The sequence below is a fragment of the Schistocerca cancellata genome, chromosome 1 (assembly GCF_023864275.1).
Source record: "Schistocerca cancellata isolate TAMUIC-IGC-003103 chromosome 1, iqSchCanc2.1, whole genome shotgun sequence".
In the NCBI taxonomy this organism is placed as follows: domain Eukaryota; kingdom Metazoa; phylum Arthropoda; class Insecta; order Orthoptera; family Acrididae; genus Schistocerca; species Schistocerca cancellata.
Window position 1 is genome coordinate 905,855,752 of NC_064626.1, and position 25,366 is coordinate 905,881,117.

General features: G+C 38.5%; 1 protein-coding gene across 2 annotated transcripts in view; it reads right to left on the bottom strand.

Moving 5' to 3' along the window:
• Positions 1-25,366, bottom strand: part of LOC126190976 (WD repeat-containing protein 73-like) — a 117,723-nt gene that overhangs the window by 19,383 nt on the left and 72,974 nt on the right. For both annotated transcript variants that reach the window (XM_049931648.1, XM_049931656.1), the window contains exons 3-4: positions 20,003-20,093; positions 18,538-18,831 (exon numbers count right to left, since the gene is read on the bottom strand). In XM_049931648.1, coding sequence (XP_049787605.1) covers positions 18,538-18,831; positions 20,003-20,093 — 385 coding nt within the window. The remainder of the gene's footprint in view (positions 1-18,537; positions 18,832-20,002; positions 20,094-25,366) is intronic.

The following is a 25,366-nucleotide window of genomic DNA, read 5'->3' on the forward strand; positions in this document are numbered from 1 at the left end:
AGACATGTTCATAAATTACGAGTGGTCCTTAAACCAGCTCGCTTATGAATGTTAATTTAATGCATTTATAAAGCTCAAAATATGCGTGATATACGAGAAGACGGTGATATTTACATGTGAAATGCGAGAATGTTATTCTGCGTAATCCAATATATCGTTAATTGGTGAAAACAAAGTTTGTATATTTACTCCACACATTCTATTGTCAAAAAGCATTAGAGCATGGCGACCAGTGAAAAGGACTCGAAAAAACAGGAATTTTGAGAAGAAATTGAAGAAGAAGAAAAGATGTGTTGCCATAGCAACCAGATATAACAAGACAAGAAAACGGTTTCATGTAATTGGATTGAGTCCAAAAATCAAATGGAAAAATTTATGGATGCAACAAAATGGAAGACGTAAGGAAGTAATAACGGTAAAAGAATGGAAAGAAGACCTCAACGTATTAGACTAAGAAGAGATACGGCGAGAATAATTCAACTAAGAAGATCCAGTGGGGGGAGTATACAGCTCTGACACACACTGTGGGAACGCCAATGCAGAAACAACATCCGGCACCACTGACACCAGTTGCAGTTCACCAGTGCTGACTTGCCGTCACATCCGCTTACCTACATTGTGAGAATTCTACGCCGGGTAAGCGCAAAATAGAACTTTAGTACCTTAGCAAGAAGTGATGCGAATAGTAGAGTGACTTTTATTGGTGTAGTTATTGTACTCAGAGTTGAATTTTTTTAATGATTACTAGGTCTACTAGCACTACAATGAATAAAAAAATAGGAGTGCGGGTAAGCTACTACAAACAGTATACTGAACGCATTATTGCAGCTAAGATAGACACAAAGGCCATGCCTACTACAGTAGTACAAGTTTATATGCCAACTAGCTCTGCAGAGGATGAAGAAATTGATGACATGTATGATGAGATAAAAGAAATTATTCAGGTAGTGAAGGGAGACGAAAATTTAATAGTCATCGGTGATTGGAATTCGAGAGTAGGAAAAGGGAGAGAAGGAAACATAGCAGGTGAATATGGATTGGGGTTAAGAAATGAAAGAGGAAGCCGTCTGGTAGAATTTTGCACAGAGCATAACTTAATCATAGCTAACACTTGGTTCAAGAATCATAAAAGAAGATTGTATACATGGAAGAATCCTGGAGATACTAGTAGGTATCAGATAGATTATATAATGGTAAGACAGAGATTTAGCAATCAGGTTTTAAATTGTAAGACATTTCCAGGGGCAGATGTGGACTCTGACCACAATCTATTGGTTATGAACTGCAGACTAAAACTGTAGAAACTGTAAAAAGGTGGGAATTTAAGGAGATGGGACCTGGATAAAATGACTTGACAGATATGGGGGAAAGAAATACAGTGGAAGAAGAATGGGTAGCTCTGAGGGATGAAGTAGTGAAGGCAGCAGAGGATCAAGTATGTAAAAAGATGAGGGCTAGTAGAAATCCTTGGGTAACAGAAGAAATATTGAATTTAATTGATGAAAGGAGAAAATATAAAAATGCAGTAAATGAAGCAGGCAAAGTGGAATATAAACGTCTCAAAAATGAGATCGACAGGAAGTGCAAAGTGGCTAAGCAGGGATGGATAGAGGACAAATGTAAAGATGTAGAGGCTTATCTCACTAGGGGCAAGATAGCTACTGCCTACAGGAAAATTAAAAAGACCTTTGGAAAAAAGAGAACCACTTGCATGAATATCAAGAGCTCAGATGGAAAACCAGTTCCAAGCAAAGAAGGGAAAACAGAAAAACGGAAGGAGTATATAGAGGGTCTATACAAGGGCGATGTACTTGAGGACAATATTATGGAAATGGAAGAGGATGTAGACGTAGATGAAATGAGAGATACGATACTGCGTGAAGAGTTTGACAGAGCACTGAAAGACCTGAGTCGAAACAAGGCCCCGGGAGTAGACAACATTTCATTAGAACTACTGATGGCCTTGGGAGAGCCAGTCCTGACAAAACTCTACCATCTGGTGAGCAAGATGTATGAGACAGGCAAAATACCCTCAGACTTCAAGAAAGCACGTGTTGACAGATGTGAAAATTACCGAACTATCAGTTTAATACTAACGCGAATTCTTTACAGACGAATGGAAAAACTGGTAGAAGCTGACCTCGGGGAAGATCAGTTTGGATTCCGTAGAAATATTGGAACATGTGAGGCAATACTGACCTTACGGCTTATCTTAGAAGAAAGATTAAGGAAAGGCAAACCTACGTTTCTAGCATTTGTAGACTCACAGAAAGATTTTGACAATGTTGACTGGAATACTCTCTTTCAAATTCTAAAGGTGGCAGGGGTAAAATACAGAGAGAGAAAGGCTATTTACAATTTGTACAGAAAGCAGATGGCAGTTATAAGAGTCGAGGGGCACGAAAGGGAAGCAGAGCAGTGGCTGGGAAGGGAGTGAGACAGGGTTGTAGCCTGTCCCTGATGTTACTCAATCTGTATATTGAGCAAGCAGTAAAGGAAACAAAAGAAAAATTCGGAGTAGGTATTAAAATCCACGGAGAAGAAATAAAAACTTTGAGGTTCACCGATGACATTGTAATTCTGTCAGAGATATCAAAGGACCTGGAAGAGCAGTTGAACGGAATGGATAGTGTCTTGAAAGGAGGATATAAGATGAACATCAACAAAAAGCAAAACGAGAATAATGGAATGTAGTCGAATTAAATCGGGTGATGCTGAGGGAATTAGATTAGGAAATGAGGCACTTAAAGTAGTAAAGGAGTTTTGCTATTTGGGGAGCAAAATAACTGATGATGGTCGAAGTAGAGAGGATATAAAATGCAGACTGGCAATGGCAAGGAAAGCGTTTTTGAAGAAGAGAAATTTGTTAACATAGAGTATAGATTTAAGTGTCAGGAAGTCATTTCTGAAAGTATTTGTGTGGAGTGTAGCCATGTATGGAAGTGAAACATGGACAATAAATAGTTTGAACAAGAAGAGAATAAAAGCTTTCGAAATTTGGTGCTACAGAAGAATGCTGAAGATTAGGTGGGTAGATCACATAACTAATGAGGAGGTATTGAACAGAATTGGGGAGAAGAGGAGTTTGTGGCACAACTTGACAAGAAGAAGGGACCGGTTGGTAGGACGTGTTCTGAGGCATCATGGGATCACAAATTTAGCATTGGAGGGCAGCGTGGAGGGTAAAAATCATAGAGGGAGACCAAGAGATGAATACACTAAGCAGATTCAGAAGGATGTAGGTTGCAGCAAGTACTGGGAGATGAAGAAGCTTGCATGGGATAGAGTAACATGGAGAGCTGCATCAAACCAGTCTCAGGACTGAAGACCACAACAACAACAACAACAACAACAACAACAAGTGAGAGTGAAGTTTAAAACAGATTTCTATTTTTACCAGGAAATACATAAAGATGTCTACTAGAGCAATGAACCATGAGGCCTACTCATAAAGGATAAGGTGGACGTACTCGGCATTTGCTAAGGATATAGGGCAGGCATACCTACCTACAGATAGGATGACCTGTGGCCTGATGAATAGGGATGTTTTATGTTGTGGCGTAGCAAGAGCCACGCCACTCGGAGGTAGCCGAAAGGCACGCGATCTAATGCAGACGGGCGTGAATTCTGGAACAGGATAACTATTGAATGGTAGCAAGAAAAGTACGTAGCGGCTTTATACTTAACTTTTATTCTCTGATGAATACAGCGTTCTTCTTGAGACATTTATACTATAACTCTCAAAGTAGGTAAGGCTAATGGCGCCTTGCTAGGTCGTAGCCATTAACTGAGCTGAAGGCTATTCTAACTGTCTCTCGGCAAATGAGAGGAAGGCTTCGTACGTCTAGTCGCTAGCAATGTCGTCCGTACAACTGGGCGAGTGCTAGTCCGTCTTTCTAGACCTGCCATGTGGTGGCGCTAGGTCTGCAAGTACTGACAGTGGCGACACACGGGTCCGACATGTACTACTGGACCGCGGCCGATTTAAGCTACCACCTAGCAAGTGTGGTGTCTGGCGGTGACACCACATTTTATATACAGGCGTACCTACCAGAACATAAGGGGGAAGTGCACTCATAGGTTCAATCCACTGTATGGTATAGGTACTGATCCTAGGGGCAAAGGACAGTATCGCGACGGAAGTCACACATTTAATAGGAATTATTCTGGTAAGTTTGAACTCTATATACCACTAGCTTTATTGTGTTTTATGTTAATTTATAAGTGTCAAAAGGAACAGTTTCATTGGTCCAGAGTTCCTCCAGACTACAAACAACTATAAATAATGATACTAGTATGTACTAAGGAAAAAATAGTACAAGGACTTAGAATACAGAATGAAGTACTAAAGTGTCATGAACATCTGGAACTTACGATTCGAAACTAAAGGTTTAGTCCTCATGATTCCTAGATATAAGAAAATGAACTCCAACATCGACTGAAATGTTCATGTATTATAATTAAAGTAAAATGAAAAAAAAAAAAATAAGGAATAGCTAAATAATAAAAGAAAGGGTATTCACGATTATTAAAAGAACAAGGTATACTGTTGAAATATAAATTGTTACTACATGTGATATTGTGGACGCGGCGACCGAACAGCAACATACAAGTACCTGCTGTATGATCCATAGAGTTTCAGTGTCTGTGTAGAGAAGAACAAGGAGTAGAGTAAAGTAGAGTAGAGTTTTATTGGTCCTGGTAATCATATAGTACACAAATAGTACATTCTGATGTAGGACAAGTCAATGGATAACAAAATATAATATTAAATTTGCATTAATGTCATTATTTCTACATTAAATGATCACTGTGTTACAAAATACAGAGCAAATATTGTACCAAAATAAAGAGTAGATATTTTAAAGCAGAAAGAGCATGTACTGTACTTTAATATTTGTATTACAATAACACTTACAAGGTAAATCAATAAAGCTCTCTTAACATTTATATGATACATCACTAAGGCAAAGACACAAATCGTTAGTGAACTTTCTGAAGGAACTCATGGAGGCTGTAGAAGCAGTGGTGTGTCAAATATGCCTTAGCAGTTGACTTGAAATTTGCCAGGTCATTTATTGATTTAATTTGTGGGGGAAGTTTATTATAAATAACTTTCCCATAATACAGGGTTCCTTTTTTATTCAGGGTGGTGTTGGTGGGCTCTAGATGAAAGTCTCCTTTTTGCCTGGTGTTACAGGAGTGGATATTTTCATTTTTCTGGAAGAGAGTGGGATTTTACATTGAATATTTTTTCACAAACACAGTTATCTCATGGAAGTGGGAGGATTTCTAGCTTTTTAATGAGTGGTCTACAGGTTTTGTTCCATTTTACATCTTCCATTATTGTTATAATTCTTTTTTGTAGCCTAAAGAGCTTTTGGCTAAGAGAAGAGTTCCCCAAAAAATAATTCCAGGGGGAAAAAAGGACAGGTATACACTTGCACACACACACATATCCATCCGCACATACTGAGACACAAGCAGACATTTGTAAAGGCAAAGAGTTTGGGCAGAGATGTCAGTCGAGGCGGAAGTACAGAGGCAAAGATGTTGTTGAACGACAGGTGAGGTATGAGCGGCGGCAAATTGAAATTAGAAATTAGCGGAGATTGAGGCCTGGCGGATAATGACTCCTTACCTCGACGTAGAATTTAATGCATTCCCTATAGAATGCCCCTTGCTGTTGATCTTGCATATTAGGGACTTGGCACACACTATCAATAGTAACCTCATCCTTTTTGAAGATGACGCAGTTATCAGTAATGAAGTACTTTTTCAAAAAGCTGTACAAATATTCAGTCAGATCTTGATAAAATTTCAAATGGTGCAAAGACATGACACTTGCTTAAAATATACAGAAATGTAAAACTGTGGATTTCACAAAACACAAAAATATAGTATTCCATAACTACAACATCAATAAATCACAACTGGAATTGCTCAACTTATACAAATACCTAGGTGTAACAATTTGTACATACATGAAATGTCAGTCATAGGTAAAGCAAATGACACACTTCGGTTAGTTGATAGGATTGTAGGAAAATGCAATTAATCTACGAAGGAGACTGCTTATGAAATACTTGTACGACTCAAGGACCAATGTTTTTCAACTGTGTGGGACACATGCCAAATATTGGGGATATTGAATGTATACACAGAAGGGCAGTAGGTTTGTCAGAGCAATGGGAGAGTGTCACAGACATGCTGAAAAACCTGAATTAGCAGACAATTCAAGACAGACACCAACTACTCTGCGAAATACTTACAAAAGTTCCAAATACCAATATCAATTAAGGAATCTATAAATACACTACAATCTGCTATACAGGGTGAGTCACTAACTATTCCTACCTAGAATAACTCCGAAAATATGACAGGAGCTGAAAAGTTTGTGGGACGAAAGTTGCATGGGACAATGGGGGCCATAATATGACATTGGTTTTTTGTTGCTAGGTGGGGTCACATCAGAGATATGAAGGTCAACTTTCTTTTTCTTTCTTTTTTTTTTTTTTAATGGGATGCTATAGTTTGGTACTTATTTTCTGATAGTGGCTATCAAGACGAATCCAATGTTGTGTAATAGTAAGGTCTTTGAAGGTCAACGAAGGGCAAAAAGGTGGCATGAACGTCCATTTACAGAAGGTGTTCAACGTGATGACCATTGGTATCAGTGCACTGCTGCAATCTCCTTATCATGGATTGAGTGGTATTCCTTATCACTTCGCCACTTATCCAAGCACAGGCTCTGACAATTTTCTCTCGTATATTGTGCAAATAATAAATATTCGCCGAATACGGCATATCCATCTAATGTGCCACTGACATGTAAACACCATTCAATGGTTTCACAATACAACACTAATAGGAACGGTAAGACTAGTATCATCCAATCACGTGAATGTGGATGATGTATTCCTCTGAAGAACAAGTCAATATGTTTCTCATTTATGGAGGATGCCAACAAAATTCAGTGAGAGCTAGAGTCTTATATGCTCAAAGATATCCTCAACGTACTCACCCAACACGTCGTACACTTAAATATGTGTATGATAAATTGAGAACAAATGGATCTTTAATGCATCAAAAACATATCCGGCAAAAGAAAGTTACTGATGAGGAAACGGAAATTGGTACTCTTGCCACTGTGGTTCGAGACCCTTGTGTTAGTTCGCATCAAATGGCAAGGGAATCTGGCATGAGCCAGAGTAGTGTTGTTCGTGTTCTGCATCACCATAAATATCATCCTCACCATATCAGTCTCTACCAAGAATTAACTGGTACGGATTATATGTGCCACATTTAATTCTGCCGATGGAATTTATTAATTTGATTTTATTCACTACGAGGCTACATTCATGAACCACGGGAATGTTAATTTGCATAACACGCATTATTGGGCAACTGAAAATCCATGTTGGCTGCGGCAAGTTGCACACCAAAAACCATGGTCTGTGAATGTATGGTGTGGGATTCTGGAAGACAAAATTATAGGCCCCTATTTGATCAAAGGAAATCTTAATGGTAGGAAGTACACCACATTCCTGCAAGAAACATTAGGTCAGTTATTGGAAGAAATACCCTTAGGAACAAGGAACAGAATGTGGTATTAACACGATGGGTGTCCGGCACATTTTTCGCTGATGGCTAGAAATGAGTTGCAGGGAGAATTCCCAAATTGCTGGATTGGATGCGGAGGAGATGTGTTGTGGTCAACTCATTCACCAGACTTGATGCCTCTGGACTACTACTTGTGGGGATTCGTAAAAGACATTGTTTATGAAGATGTTCCAACAACACCTGAAGATATGCGAGGAGAATTGTCAGAGCATGTGCTTCAAAAAGTGCTGATGTAATAACGAATAGCACTCAACCCATGATAAGAAGGTTGCAGCACTGCATTGATACCAATGGTCATCACTTCGAACACCTTTTGTACATGGACATTCATGCCACCTTTGTGACCTTCACTTACCTTCAAAGACCTTACTGTTACACATCATTGGATTCATCTCGATAGTCACTATCAGAAAATAAGTACCAAACTATGGCATTCCGTTAAAAAAGTTGACCTTCATATCTCTGAAGCAACTCCACCTAGCAACATAAAACCAACGTCATATTATGGTCCCCGTTGTGCTATTCGACTTTTTTCCAGCAAACTTTTGGAGTTATTTTAAGTGGTAATAGTTAGTGACTCACACTATATACCGCAAGAACAAAAATAGATTAATTATTGTGTGGGCAATGACTCTTCCTGTGCTTCATAGGTGACTAGAATGGGAAGAAACACAATATGTGGTGTACTGGAAAGTAACCTCTACAAACTACATCATAGAAGTCTGAGAGTGTATATGTAGGGAGGTAATAGCAGTTTACATCATTTTGAGACAGAAATTTCTAAATCAGATATAATACTTTAAGTCAGACCCAGGAGCAGATATAGAGTTGGATCATAATTTACTAATGATAAAGAGTGAGCTGAAGTTAGAGAGAATCATCAGGAGAAATCAGTGTTCAAGTAAGTCAGATTGAGGTACTGTGAAAAGATGATGTAGATTTGAAGTTCTCCAAGGCTGAAGATAGGGCAATAATAAAAAATAATGCAGTTAGAAGGTCAGTTGAGGAGGTGTACGATAGGTAACTGTGGAGAAACTGTAGTTAACAGGAGAAATATTTCAATGGATCAATGAGGGAAAGAATCATAAAAATGTTCATAAGAAGAAAGCAATGGAAGAAGGAAGGGTAATTAAGGTTTAACATCCCCTCAACGACAAGGTCTTCATGGATAAAGCACAACCTCAGACTAGGGAAGCCAGGCCATGTCCTCTCAAAGGAGTCATTGTGGCATTCACCTTAATTGATTTATGGAAATCAGGGAAAATCAGAACCTACATGGCTGGATGAGATTTGAACTGCCACCCCCTGAAAATGAATCCAGCACCTTATCACTGCATCACCTCACAAAATGAAATGAAAGGAACACAATAATATAAATCACTTAGAAATGAAATCAGTAGGAAGTACAAGAAAATTGAAGTAAAACAGCTGCAAGAAAAATGGAGAAAAACTGTAAAAGAAATTGTCTGAAGGGCACACTCTGCATACAGGAAAGTAAAAATACCTTTTGGAGAAGTTAAAGATCAAGGCCTCAACACAGAATGTGAAAGGAACTCCACTGTTAAATACAGAGGAGATATATGGAAAGAGTACATTGAGGGCCTCTACAAGGGGGAGGAACTATCTGCTAACATGATAGAAGAAGAAATGAGTTTCAATCAAGAAGACATAGGGGATCCTGTATTAGAGTAAGGAGTTTGACACAGAATCTTAAGGCTTGTGATCAAACAAAGCAAAAGGGGTAAATAACATTTTTTTAGAATTTTTGAAATCAATGGTGAAAGTGGCAACCCCATGTTATTCAAGTTTATATGAAGAATGTATGAAACAGGAGATATACCATCTAGCTTTTCAAAAAACATTATCCATAGAACCCCAAAGACATTAAGGGCAGATAAATGTGAGAATTATAATACAATCAGCTTGACAGCTCATGTTCCCAAACTACTGAGCATTATAACTTGCTTAAGACTGGAAAAGAAAACTGAGAACCTGTTAGAACACAGATTAGGTTGGCTACAGGAAAGGTAAAGGCATCAGAGAGGCAGTTTTGATGTTACACTTGATAATGAAATCAAAACTTAGGGAACAAGATACATTCAGTGGATTTGATGATGTAGAATAAGCGTGGGACTATATTGTGCAATATATTTGAAATCCACAGAAAAATAGTATATGCTATAGGGAAAGATGAATAATACACAATATGCACAGGAAATGAAGAGGTAACAACAACAATGGGTCACCATGACAGAAGGGCTCAGGTTACATAGGGAAAGCATTGAAGGAAATAAAATAATGGTTTAAAAGGGGGGTATTAAAATTCAGAGTGAATGCCTACCAATGACGAGATTCTCTGATGATACTGCTACCCCCTATTGCTACACACAGGTAAAGTGAAGAAGAATGGAATGAGCTGCTGAATGGAATAAACACTCTGCTGAGCACATAATATGGATTGAGAGAAAAGCAAGGAAAGAGAAAACTGTTAACAAGCAGTACAAAAGAAATTATTGTCAGACTGTAAGTCCATCAACACTGGGGAAAATGTAATAGACAAAGTGAAGGAATTCTGCTATCTTGAAAGCAAAAGAACATGTGACAGACAACGCAATAATTACATAATAAAAGCAAAGAAGGGAGATTCGAGTTTAATGTCCCTTCAACATTGAAGTCATTACAGAGGGAGCACAAGCTCTGATTGTTTCAAGAATGGGGAAGGAAACTGGCCACACCCTTTCAAAGGAACCATTTTGGCATTTGGCGGCAGAGATTTAGGGAAATCTCAGAAAATCTAAATCAGGATTGTCGGACACAGGCTTGAACATTTGTCATCCCAAATGTGAGACAGTGTGCTAACTAGACATAAAAAGACTAGCAGCGGCAAAGAGAGCATTCTTGTCGAAAGATGTCTGCTACTATCAAACATAATTCTTAGTCTGAGAAAAACTTCTGAGAATGTATGCCTGGAATGCAGCATTGTTTAAAAGTGAATCATTGACTGTGGAAAAACTAGAAAAGATGAGAATAAAAGCATTTGATATGTGGTCTTACAGAAGAATGCTTGGAATGCAACAAATAATGTGTTAAGTGAATATTTCACTCTGTTATGAAGAGGAAATTGTGGTTAGCAATATGAAACCAGTCAGAAAACAGATTTATTTATTTTTTTTGTTTTGGGGTGGGGGTGGGGGCAGATAATTTAGGCATCTGGGGCTACATTATGACATGAAACTTAACTATTGCATAAAATGAATAAGATTATCTGACACACAAAAACTAACACTGAAATTGATCTTTAGCATTTTTCTAAAACCTGTTTGGCACCCAAATGGTATGCATGAAAAGCAGTGTAATATGATGTGTTTCTGGTTTAACACAAAAGCACATTTTTGGTAAAGGGTATGACATACTTTAGAGTAATGATATTCATCTGGTTATTTTTTTTCGTCAGCTCAGTATACAGGAATAAAGTGCCACGGCCAATAATTTGTTATAGTGAATCGGCACACTACACAGGAATAGCCAGTCAGAATATTGGCGGTGGTAGAAATTTCTGAGTAATGAGGCCAAACCTGTATTATTTCATAGAATGAAGACATTTGAAGCTACTGCTGATGGTCTGTCCATCAGATGGAGGCTTAAAATTCAGCATCTTCCTTTATTCTATTCAGGGGAGTGTGAGGGAACAAATATTCACCCTCCATGTGCCTCCTCCACCACCTCTATACATTCATGTCACAGTCACCTGTGCAAAATTTTTAAGCTAATCCACAATATTCACAGCCCATAAAAGGAAGGTGGGCAGTGAGATGTATGCAACAAAAACGTTTTAATGGTTAAATACCTGGTGGACTTCAAAATCTGTACTGTGTGATTTTACTTTTATAGACATTTATTATAACGTATGACTTAATTCTGAGCTGGTGGCCAACAAAGTCTAAGGATCTATATTGTCATGTCATAATTACATTCGGGTCCATTCCAAAACACATGGTTCTTAATGAATTACAACACTTAGCGCTGAAAGCACACTTATTACAGAAACCAATGTATAGACAGAACAGGACGAACTCCTGGATGGAGAGTGCTACTATTTAGACAAACATAAAATACTAACTCCACTTCGAGATGTTACCTACAGTTAAACAGTTATAAAGAAATACCAGGGAATGTATTATTCCAATCTTCTATTAGTCCACATCCTCCTCCCCCTTCTCTCTGTCCACCTCCTCAACCCCATCTCTCTGCCTCCTCCTACACCCAGCTCTCTCTCTGTTGATCTCCTCCTCCTGCCTCTTCCTGTCCAACTCCTCCATCTGCCCTCCCTGTCCATCTCCTCCTCCTCCTCCTCCCTCCTCACTCTGTCCATCTCTTCCTCTTTCCTTTCCATGCTCACCTCTTCTTTCCCCCCTCCTCTCGCCACATTATCACTACCCTCCCAAAGAGAGCCTGCTGGTTCTTTCCAGATCATACCTAATGTGTCTACCACCTTGGTTTCGGGGGTTTAGGATTATCTTTCTACCTGTTACTTTGACCATGTACCCATATGTCAAATATATTTCACGTGTATTTAACATATTTCACATATATTTGTACACATATATCAACTGTATATCTAGTGAAGTTTGCCCTATAGTTCCATTTTCACAAAGCTCAATGTTTATGACATTAGACTTCATTGGCCACCAGCTCAGAATTAAGTCGTATGTTAGAAAACATGTCTATAAAAGTAAAATCACACAGTACAGATTGTGAAGTCCACTAGGTATTTACCCATCAAAAGGATTTTTTTGTGTACATCTCATTGCCCACCTTCGTTTTATGGGCTGTGAACAAGTTTAACTACTTTGCACATGTGACTGTGACGTGCATGTATTTCCCTCACACTCCCCTGAATAGAACAGTCATATAGTGATATAATTTTGCAGGTACATCCAGTAGTATATGTGGCTACTGTCTGTAGAATGTGCTGTGAATAGGATTAGTAGCAAAAATTAATACATTGTAGTGTCATGCATAACATGGCAGTTTTTCACACAACAACTTATATCATTCCCTATCTCCTTAATTGAGTGCCATACAATGCTATATTTTTGAAGGTACATTCAGTGACATATACAGGGTGTTACCAAAAGTTACGGCCAAACTTTCAGGAAACATTCCTCACACACAAAGAAAGAAAATATGTTATGTGGACATGTGTCCGGAAACGCTTACTTTCCATGTTAGAGCTCATTTTATTACGTCTCTTCAAATCACATTAATCATGGAATGGAAACACGCAGCAACAGAACGTACCAGCGTGACTTCAAACACTTTGTTACAGGAAATGTTCAAAATGTCCTCCGTTAGCGAGGATACATGCAATCCCTGATGTGCTGATGCAGCCCTGGAGAATGGCGTATTGTATCACAGCCGTCCACAATACGAGCACAAAGAGTCTCTACATTTGGTACCGGAGTTGCGTAGACAAGAGCTTTCAAATGCCCCCATAAATGAAAGTCAAGAGGGTTGAGGTCAGGAGAGCATGGAGGCCATGGAATTGGTCTGCCTCTACCAATCCATTGGTCACCGAATCTGTTGTTGAGATGCATACAAACACTTCGACTGAAATGTGCAGGAGCTCCATCGTGCATGAACCACATGTTGTGTCGTACTTGTAAAGGCACATGTTCTAGCAGTACAGGTAGAGGTATCCCGTATGAAATCATGACAACGTGCTCCATTGAGCGTAGGTGGAAGAACATACTGACGAAACTAAAATGAGCTCTAACGTGGAAATTAAGAGTTTCCATACACATGTCCACATAACATCTTTTCTTTATTTGTGTGTGAGGAATGTTTCCTGAAAGTTTGGCCGTAGCTTTTTGTAACATCCTGTATAGACATCATGTGCAAAATGTGTTGCAAATAGCAAGGAAGTAATAAATTTAAATGACACACATGATGCATCAGTTTTTTATGCATCTCAATGTTTATGATGTCACATCTCATGAACTCTGTGTCATACAATAACATGTATCAAGTCTCCGGGCTGTATCTCACTTCCTGCTGTAATATTCAGTGGTATATGGAACACTGTCTGCAAAATGTGTTGTGAATACACTGTGATAACGAAGTGCTCTCATTCTCAAATATTGGATGAAAGAAGTAAGGGTGCTCACGCGTCATGAGCTACACTTCTTTTTCACCCCCATCTCCACCCCTTTGATAGATAGGTATATGTAATGTCGCTTATGTTTTAATTCACGGTATAAGCCACCTCTGTTACAAATTTCATCCAAATCCGACCACCTGTTTCACCTTCAAGGAGTAACAAATATACACTCACTCTCTCCCTCTCCCTCTCTCTCTTTTGAAGAAAAAGACACATTGTTTCACAGGTTCTCATACGAGCTGACTACAGCACTTTAGATCTACATCTTGTCAGGGGTCCCAGGTATGGCAACATTGGAGGATCCTGTCCTATGTATGGTAGCACTGGAGACACCTCATGTTATAGTCATGTTGTTACATCCTCATCATTATTATGAACATTGAAGGAAGCCTCACCTACCCAAATTTTGCAGCGATCAGCAATCTTCAGTTTCCTTCAACAGAAAGCCCCCATTATCAATATGCACATCAAGACTGTAGTACAGCTTCATATGAAGGACAAGGACAACATCTGTGCTTATGTCTTCTTGATGATAGGTCATAATCCTAAACTTCGCATGTGGTGTCTAACAAGTGAGGAGGGCTACGGTACAGCCCAAAGTGGCACTTTAGAAACTTTTCTGATAGTTCACTTTTCACAGTGGTGTAAAAATACATACCAAGTTTCCAGGGCTGTACCTCACTGCCTGGTACTTGGCGTTAACAGTGCTCTCGGTGCTTCTCCTTGACATTCAGGGTCCATATGCGAGCCAGCTGTCCTGTTTCTTCGGTCCTAGTGGTAAGCTGTTTCACATGGTCGTCCTGAGTACTGTCTACTTGAAAAGGAAAAAATGTACCATTGTCGCTAAGGTCTCGTGACCATGGAGCAGAAAGAATAACGTGAGCCGTTACTGTCTTGCTTCGCTGTGTTGTATGCAAATGTCATGACAGGCAATATTGTACCCCAATCTCTCTGTCCAGCATCAGCACACATTGAGAGCATATTTGCCTAAAGCATTCTGTCACACAAGTCATTTGTGTGTGGTGCCAGCTGCCATCCGGTGGTAACGCTGCCATGTGAAATTACCTCTGGTACTGGCCTCGACTGGAAAAGTTTCCCCACAATTAGATCATCACAAGGGATGCTCTGTGCTTCAAAATGTCTTCTACAAGGAACCTTGCACTTTCTGGAAATTCAGCAGTTGTCTTCGTTTTGGAGACAGTGTAGCAGTTAAGATAGTCCGTACAGACTATAATCCATTGATTCCCATTTTTCAACTTCAGTAATCTCCCCCAAGAGGTTGATTCCAATTTTGTGGAATAGTATTGTTGGAGGTGGAGTTGCTACTAGAGGTGCTGGAAGCAACTGTGGCAATGCTTCATTGCTGGCATGCCTTATAGCAGCTCACTTAATGCCTAATGGGTTGACAGAGATCTGGCCAGTGATACCTGCATCTGATTCTGTCTACAGTCTTCACAAATCCTATGTGACTGGATGTTGGTATGTCACTGAAATATCCCAAGATAGCTAGTCATAGATGAGCTGGGATAACAAGCAAACATTTCTGCTCCAGTGGATCATAATTCCTATTATACAATGTTCTCTTCTGCTCAGTTCCTCCTTGGCCTCTACAGTTTTCAGCAATGTTACATCAGAAAATTCATTTAATGCAGTGATGACTGAGACTTCATCCACTGTGTTCTGCCAACGGATTCTTTGAATGGCAGTCAGTATCCTTGTGTATACGTCTGTTTTTGTATACCATTGTAACATTCTGCTCCGGAAGTCTCAGTGCCCATCTTGCCAGCTGACCTGACAGATCCTTCAAGCTAGTCAGCCTATGTATAGAATGGTGGCCCATCTCAATGCCAAATGATCTGCGAAATAAATATGGCCAGAATCTGTTGATGGTCCAACAATTGTGACGCACTCATTTCATGAGTTTGTAGTAGAACTGTGCCTAACCCGTACCCACCAATGTCAGTGTGAAATTCTGTCTCAACATCCTCTTCATACAATGCTAGGACTCGAAAAAATTTTAGCACCTCTTAAGGGTAAGCAAAGCTCTTCCTTGCACCTTGTTCCAAGAAAATTTGCTGCATCCCTACAATAGTTATTGTAAGGGATGCGCTTTGATAGAGAAGTCCTTTATGAATCGCTAGTAGTATAACACATTCCAAAGAAACTTCTCGCATCACAAATGTGATGAGTCAGAAAATTGGTGGGATATCTTTATTTTCACTGGATTGGGACAGACCCCACTGCCATTAACTAGGTGCCTCCAGATTTTCATTTGTTGAACAGCAAAGAAGCACTTTTTTGGATCCAGGTGGAGGCCTTCCATCTGAACATGCTTCAACAGGATTGCTAGGCAGGTCATCCAGATAGCAAAGACAGGTCATCCACTTAAGGTGTCAAAGCAGTGTTCATCATATGCTTGAAGGTGGCTGGAACATTACACAGGCCACATGGAATAACTTTGAACTCATAGAGGCTGTCAGGAATTATGAAGGCAGTCTTCTTGGTCAGCCTTGTCATGTCACAATTTATCTGTAGCCTGTCTGCATCCCCATAGCTGAGAAATGCTTAGCTGCTTTCAAACAGTGTAGTGTGTCATCAATATGCAGTATAGAGTACACATTTCTTTTTCTGTGATTTTGTTAAGTCATTCGTAGTCAAGGAAGAAATGGCATCTTCTTCTTCTTCACAAGAATCACTGAAGGTTCTATGATATCATCCTGGAGGACCTTCTACACTTCCTCTCGAATTACGTCTCAGTAAGACAGCAACACATTATACAAAAGCTGACTGGTACATGGTCTCCCATGTTGATATGGTGTTTTACCATGGTTTGCTTGGTTTGTCTTTTCTCCACTCCAGTTCGATAGTAGGTTCCTTCACTGTGTTGTCCATACTGGTGGCAGAGCATAATTCTTTCTTGATGGCAATTAGAGTTGTCCATCCTGACTGGTTCAGCTGTTCCTATGCACATACCTTCTGGGATGAGTTGTGGCTGCTTGTGACAATTAATGACCCAAAATTCTCCATCTTCTGTAATATTTATGATCATTGCTGGCATACAGATTTATTTTGTGAGCCTGAGTAGCCTTCTGCAATTGACAAAAGCTTCACAGTTTAAATGAGCATCTAGATTGATGACTTGAAATCATTTAGTTGATGACAGAAGGAGAACAATGTGTTCAGTGGCAAACAGCTGCTCAGAGCAGTCCTTGCTATGTGAGCTTGTTGGAACAGTTCTGTTAATCTGAAGCTCTAATCTACCACAGTCTATGACTACCTGTGATACCTTTTATGAGCCCCATCCAAAAATAACATCATGACTACATTCTTTTAAAATGACAAGGTCAAAAGGCTGTGTTCTGTCCTTGATAGATATTCTTGCAACAGATGAACGTATTTTCCACAAGCAAACTTCAGCACAACTGCTTTGATATCACGAACATAGTCTTTGTTACCTTGTGACAATAAGCATTAAATGTTACCCAAAACAGAAGTGCCTGAGATGACTAGCACCTGGGCAGGTTAGCCATCTATGAGATTTCCTGATATTACAGTAACTGTCCATGGAGGATTTTCATCTGTGGTTGCCTCACCTACATAAATATTCACCTTGCTTACTTTTCCAACAATTTGGTAGCAGGCAAGCAGCTGGTCTCACTCAAAGGCGAGGTTATCAGCACCCCCACCATGATGGGGAGTGACCTCTTCCATGGTATGGCGGTAGACTTTGTCCCACAGATCAACTATGTGTCTTTTCCCAAAGATGCTTAAATTGTTCTACCATAAGGGGGCTCTTCAGCATGGAATTTGTATCAGCCACTGAGCTGCTTTCCATTGTTCTCACTGCTGGGCTACCCTGTCCAAGTAAAAGCACACATCTGAAAAATACATTAGGTCATTCCACCTGTTGTATTTGGTGACTGTCAAATTATTTGAGCCATCTCGTTGGGTCCCAACCAGCATACCCGAAGATCACTAAAGGACGTCTAATGCACAGCTGACTTACTGCTGTTATGGAATTCACTGTCACAAGTGTATATGGATCATTAGAACAATGTACTACTTGTATTCCAGTTTTTGTTGGTGATGGATTTTACATCCCCCTACTGGAGCCACAGTGATACAGATGTTTTTGCGTACTCATCCGAAAGTAGCGTAGTAGCAGCACTGAAAACATGTATTACAAGCACTAACTGTCACCCAAAGTAGAAATGAACTCATGGACAGAGTGTTAGTATTTCAAATGTAACTAACATTTGAGAATCTTCCAGAAATGATAAATACTAAATAACAATATTTGCTGTTGACGGGATTTGAACCAGTGACCTGCAGCACATCAGCCAGTAATGCTAACTGCTATTCCACGCGTGCACCACAGCTCATAACAGTATGCATATAGCTAAACAGTATCATCATAATCTGAAACTTGTGTTTCTCTAAGCATATAAAATATTCAAGAAACTTATGGGAATTCATACTGGTGATGCATTCAAAAATCACTGGTATTTCGAAAGGTGAACACATCATCAATTCAAGGTAACAAACCCATTAATGCCTTGAAAATTAGAGGGTGTTCACCTGTCAAAATATTGGCGGTTGTCAAAGATGACATTCAGCTGTATTCCTGTAAATTGCTATCACAGCTGCTCCATCATCAGTGTTCATTGTGTTCCAGATTTATGTTATATGAGATTCTTATTTGATTACAATAATTAATAATAAGAAGGAAAAACATCATGGAAAGTTTCACTCACCACATGTTAGGTGACCATCTGTGGAACCAGTTCGCGTGTCATACAGACTTGCTGAACCTTCATTTTCTGAACAAACTGCAATTATGTTTCGTGACACAAATTCTGCTTTCACTGTACTTTCTTCTCCAGTGCATGGAGTTAAACCTGTTGTACCAACTGATTTTCCCACAGTTAGATCGATCCAAGTAATACCTTTTCTGTTTGTTGTAACTAGGGCAAGTTTATCTTCATTATTTATTGCCATAAAAGGTTCGAACTGACTGCATTTAATTGTCTGCAGTATTGAAATGTAATCTGTATAAAAAATATGATAAAAATTTTAAAAACTGTATTTATTATTTGTATTTCTAATTACATATCTAACAGTAGCCTTATATTTCCATGTTTTCATTCACTTCTTTCCTGCAATGAAAAAAATAAATATGTATCATGTTACAACTGATTTCAGTTATTCAAACAGTTCAAAAATGGAAAAAGAGCTACAGCCAAAGTATGATGATTTTTCAACTACCGCGTCAAACTAAACAATCAGAAAGTATTAGATACTAGTAATAAAATAGACAACTTAATAGGCCAAAAAACATAGACAAGTATGAGTAAATATAAATGACTCAGCCAGTAAAAAGTTCCCATTATTGTTCAGGGACTTCATAATCTCTCAAAACTACATTTGTGTATATTTTAGGATCTCTGAACTTAGAACTGATGTTAGTTTATACATATTAAGCACACTTATAATTTACATTCATGAATGCAGGGAACAACAAACCATGGATTATCTCCTCATCTGCAAACTGCACTCAACTACAGGCTCCCCAAAAGAACTGATGGCAGCTAATCATGAACCCTATGATGTGGCTAAAAACTGATTACACAGCATTTCAAATATTTGTTATTATGTAAACCTGTTTGTAGAAAGTTGGTAATGCTTACAGTACCAGAATGAAATAATGTATGTACTGTTTTGGTTACACAATGTATGTTTTCTGACATGATTAAATAAAATAAAATGAATTAAGTTCATTTTGGAATATTCAGATTTACAGAATCTATTTATTGTACTTCTACATGAATATTTTTTGTACAGCTTGTTTGAATTCGCTTGGAACTCTTCTAACTTCAAAGAAAAGTTACGTGAAGCATTGCACAATGAGGATATAAAAAGCTTAGCAGGAAAAAGGTGGGGAGAAAATAAAAAGACTGCAGCGAATAGTGTTTCAACTTAGAAAAAAAGCGGGAAATATATGAAATTGGGATGGGCAAGTACTAAGGAAACTGGTACAATGAAGACAGAAGTGCATATCAAGAAAGTGAAGTTTAGTTTGATTTGAGACAATGGAGAAAGAATAATTTAAAGTGTAAAGGAAGATCCAATGCGCAGTTCTTAGGTGCTCAGTGACAAGAAACATCTTTTAAACTCTGCTATTGTGCTACAAAATATGCAAGCAAAATAATGAGCAATTACCAGATTTTTCAGAGCCCATCTGGTACATGACTATCCCATTTAGAGCTTTTTGGGAGGCAACAAACTTTTTCTTTCCATACAGAACTCTCATCTGGAAACAAAAAATGAAATAAGCTACAAATTTTTCCCTAGATATTTATTTAAAAGGAATACATAACTAAAATGGTGTGCCAAGTATTTAGATAATACAAAGTTACAATGGATATATAAAGGTAAAGACAAAAATATTAAGACAAAAATTGAAGACAAAAGATTAAGAAAGCAGTTCTCTGAGAAGAAATCATATTAAACAGCAGGAATGGAAAACATTTCCCAGTGGTACCATATCCTATTAAAAATATGCCTACAGCAATAGTATTTGTCATTTCCCTTTGCTATGTTTATAAGTTGTTAATGACTTTTCACAATTTACTGTTTCTTCTTCAACACACTTGTCATGGTGAAACTGACATTTTGTCACATGTTTTAAATATGTCACGATTAAACTGGAATTTACTGCAAAATCATAGTCTGTCTTGACCAGATAAAATGATATGTGATAAAAACAGACACTATTATACTATAATAAATGTTGCCAATTTTTACAAATTACTACACTTAAATTAATTAATAAACTTTCAATATTTTTTTTAAATGCCTTATAATCTCATATAAAATGCAAAAAATGGAATCTACCAACAGCAAATCAGATGATTGTTTCTACGGAACACAATTTTTTATTTCTGATTACTAAGTTTGTGTACATTCTAAACCTGCCTTTATCAGATCTATCAAGAAATCTAACACAACATCGAAATATTACAATGCTTAAATATTTTTTTCATTAATTTATGTTTTTGCTGTTATTTTTGCTTCAGTGCATGACACTGCAGACATTAGTGCCATATATTGAACTGAAACTGAAATTTGTGTTTGATCACAATCAACCAACAGAAGCAGTAAACAAGTGTGACATGAAATTCCTATGTACTAATTTCACATGTTATTTACAAACTCCATATGGGAAAAAAACCTACTAGTGTGCAAGCTCCATGTAATTCTTATTTGCGGGATTCTAGAAAAGCTCATCAAGAAGGAACAAAATCAGAAGACTCCTGACTGGGAGAGGATACCCCCGTGCAACAATGAGGACGTTTTTTCAGCAATTTTGAATTTTTTCAGAGAGTTGCCGTGTGATAAGGTGCATTGTCCATAGCAAGAAAAACAAGCTGAAGCCATCATGGCACTGTTTTAAACAAGGTATGTGAAAGTATGTATTATTTCTTATTTTGAACTGTACTAGCCCAAAAGAACTGAGAAAAAGTAACATTATCCTTCACTGTTATGTTTTTTTAATGTCAATACACAAACAAACAGACAGACAAAACAGCATGATAATTTTACCTCATGCACACAGTGCTGTGCAACAGAAATTGCCAGCACAGCAACTACTGGCAAGAGATGCGATACACTGCACAGAGCAGGCATGTAGTTGGTGCACACAGAGCACCAAGAAGGTTGATATGATACTGAAAAGTCATGGATGGAATATAAATAGTGCATGGAGTAAAGGTAATCTCTCACCATACAGTTTAGATGTTGAGCAGTTGACACGCACATACACAAAATTGAAAACATAGTGGAGTTTCCAACCAATGCCTTTCCTAGGAGCCAACAGATATAAAACACACATACATTGCCCCAAGGTGTGAGCTTCAGATGAGAAACATGGTGGGAAAGGGAAGAATGTGATGGAGAGAAGGGCAGCTATGGCTAGGATGGAAATGTCCCAAGGTAGGGGGACAGATCATGGCACAGTGGTTCAACCTGGCAAATGCAGGTGGAATTTTATGTGGTTCATGACTGAGCGAATGACTGGATTGAAAAAAAGAGGCATGGAGGGTGACGGGTGGGAGTAGGATGACAGAACAGAGGAAGAGGGTGATGGGTGGGATTAGGATGATAGAACAGAGAAAGAGGGTGACTGAGGAGAGGAAAGTGTAGCTACATGATGAAGAGAGAGGCAGAGGAATAGAGGGGAAGATAAGTGTGCGATGAGGGTTAGCAGAGAGTGCAGCCTTGAGTATAGTAGGATCAAAGTATGTTTTGCAGCAACAGATCCCATCTACGTAACTAGTATTGTAGGGTCAAAGTATGTTTTGCAGCAACAGATCCCATCTATGTAACTTAGAAAAGTTGATATTGGAATGGGGGTGGCAGAGGGTAGGAGAGGATCCTGATCACTTGGGTTGTGAAGTAGCCACTGAAGTCAAGGACATTGTTCTCAGCAGCAGGTTCTGCACTGTGCAGTCAAATTTGCTCCTGACTGCAGTTTAATTACAGCCATTCATTAGGAGACCAGTTGGTTGGTGGCCATGTCCACATAAAAGGCTGTGCAAAAATTATAGCAGAGCTGGTATATGACATGTCTGCTTTCACAGGTGGTCCAGTCTCTGCTAGTGTACGAAATGCCACTGATGGAACTGGAATGGGATGTGCTGGGTAGGTGCATAGGGCAGGTCTTCAACAGGAATATGACTCTTGTGGCATGGGACTGGAAACAGGTTCATTAACTAGTGTTAGAATCTGTTGCTGAGTACAACGTGCTTGACTTCATTGCTTCATCTATAGACTGAGTGGTAACTTTTATTCCTTTCTTTGTTCTGACTGCATTGGGCTCAAGATGAAAGCATGAAAAATAAGTCAGCACCACCATCTACAAGTTAAAACAATGTATGAGGTGCGTTCAAAAAGTATGGTGACTTTATATTTTTATGAAAAAATATTTATTTATTCATCAATATTCATGTTGTCCCCTTCAAAGTAATCCCCATAGGGTACAATGCACTTGGGTCAATGCTTCTTTGAATACTCGAAGCACTTCTCGTAAGCATTTTTTTGGTACAGCCTTGAGTACTTCCAGTGATGCAGTTTTTATTTCCTCAATTGTTGAAAATTTGTGTCCTTTCACAGGTCTCTTCAGTTTTGGGAACAGTAAAAAACCACAGGGGGCCAAATCCAGTTAACATGGTGGCTGAGGCATGATTATCATGTTGTTTGTGGCCAAAAAAATCTCTCACAAGCAACAATGAATGAGCAGGTGCACTGTCACGACCCAAAAGTCATGAATTGTTCTTCCACAATTCGGGACTTTTCTGCATTGCTTCTCGCAAATGGCACATAACGTCAAGGTAATATTCGTTATTGACTGCACGACCTTGAGGCAAAAATTCATGGCACAGTACATCACTGTAATTGGGGGGGGAGGGGGGGGGGGGGAGTGAGCAAAACTTTCAAATTTGATCAAACTTGGCGAGTTTTTTTCGGTCTTGGCTCTCCGGGATGCTTCCATTGGGAAAACTGGGTTTTGGTTTCTACGTCATAATCACAAACCCATGTTTTGACACCAGTTATGGCCCTTTTGAGCAAATCAGCATCATCATTGATGTCATTCAAGAGCTCCTGAGCAATGCTCATGTCATGATTCTTCTGACCAATTGAGAAGTTTTGGAACAAACTTCGCTGACAAGTCTCATGCACAAAACAAACAAAAAAATTGCATGACACAAGCCGACTGATATGCCAACATCCTCAGCAACTTCTCTTATGGTAATTTGACAATTTTACAAAACAATTTTCTTCACAGCTTCGACGTTATCATCTGTTGTTGTGCTGGGGGTCCAGAGTGAGATCTGTCACTGGCATCTTCTCGCCCATCTTGGAAGAGCTTGTACCACTTGTAAACTTACTTTTCTTAGAGCAGACTCACTGTACACCATTATCAACATTTCAAGTGTTTTAGAGCACTTGATTCCAGTTTTCACACAAAATTTGATGCAAATTCTTTGCTCAATTTTTTTATGATAATCAAAAATAGCCAATAACATTAAAACATGTCTAACCTTTCTAACTGTCAAAAACAAATTAAGTATGTTGTACACTTGTAACTGTGAACATATGCTCGGGACATGTATACCAACATAAAAAAGATCAATAATTGAATTTACGTTGCCCACACAATTTGAAAAGTCACCTTTCTTTTTGAACAGCCCTCTTAAGATCCTTCTAACTTCTAAACACAACAAACTGAACTTGAATTGGTTGGTTTTTTATGCAGCAGGAAGCCAAGAAATATTACAGTCTCACTTAGATTGTACAATTTATTTCTAGTATCAGCAGATTACTTTTATTTGTTTGAAATTGTAACATATGAGTCTTAGTGAGGCAGCGTGCGATATAGATAAATGCTAGGCCTGTTCATGCATTATCTAGGGTGTGCCTGATATGGTTAGTTTGGGACTTGGCTGTAAAAAGATGTCAATTTTCAAATATACCTTCTTGTCGTTTTACTGTGAAAAACTTGTTCTAACAAGCAATTTATGTTTCATTATTATTGTTTGCAGACACTTTTTAGTAAATTCGACAGAAGGATTCATTATTAGACAATTCTCCTGTAGTAGTTGGTTGTTGACTCTCTTCACAAGTAAACTCATCTTGTTTTGAGTTAAAGCAGAAGAGTTTCATGGTTCTACCTTCATCCCAAACAATTATGTAAATAAACATCAATATGTACACAAGCCTAATATAACCAGGGTGTTGCAGGTGTCCCAAATGTCGGCTCCTAATGACTGTCTCATCTCAACAATCACTCAACTAGAATGTGCCTGAGTTTGTGGTTATGCCTGTTTCCTACATATTCATTTATTTTCACGAAAGATTTATTGCATCCTTCAATCTAGACAGTTAAGAAAAGACATACCATGCTCTACCATCATATCTATTAGGTGGCTGCTGAAGCAGACGTGGAGTTTGTAGTACTACACACCCAAGGCTGGCTAAGTTCCCCTGTTGTTCGAGTTCTAAAAACCTAACTGAATAATGACACATGAAAATATTTATTGAAAGTTACAGAAGATTTTCTTCAACTGTCTGCTTACACACAGTGCTTGAATGTTAGATAACACAACAGAGAAAACGAAGAAATGCCATTATTGTGTTTAAGAAAGTAAAATTACATAAATTATCTTTTTTAAAAAGTTTTTATACTATGTACAAACACCAACATGCAAACTAATGACAAGTCAAGCATTCCCAAGAAGCATAATACATTCATAAACACGTCCAAAAACCATGTTTAAACATAGGTGTTAAAACTATTAAAATATAAAACTTAATGAAAAGTCCAGTAGTCCGCTGTAGCTGTATTTATTTCAGTCAATTAGAGACCCACACAACCAGTTTCGCAACTTTTAAGTTCTGGTGCATATCTGTACTGATTTTTTTTTAAATTAATGCTTTAACAGTAGTGGGGAATTGAAGTTATTTGAGATACCTTAAAGTGCTGAATGAACAAAATTAAACATGGAAGAAAATATTGTGCATCTA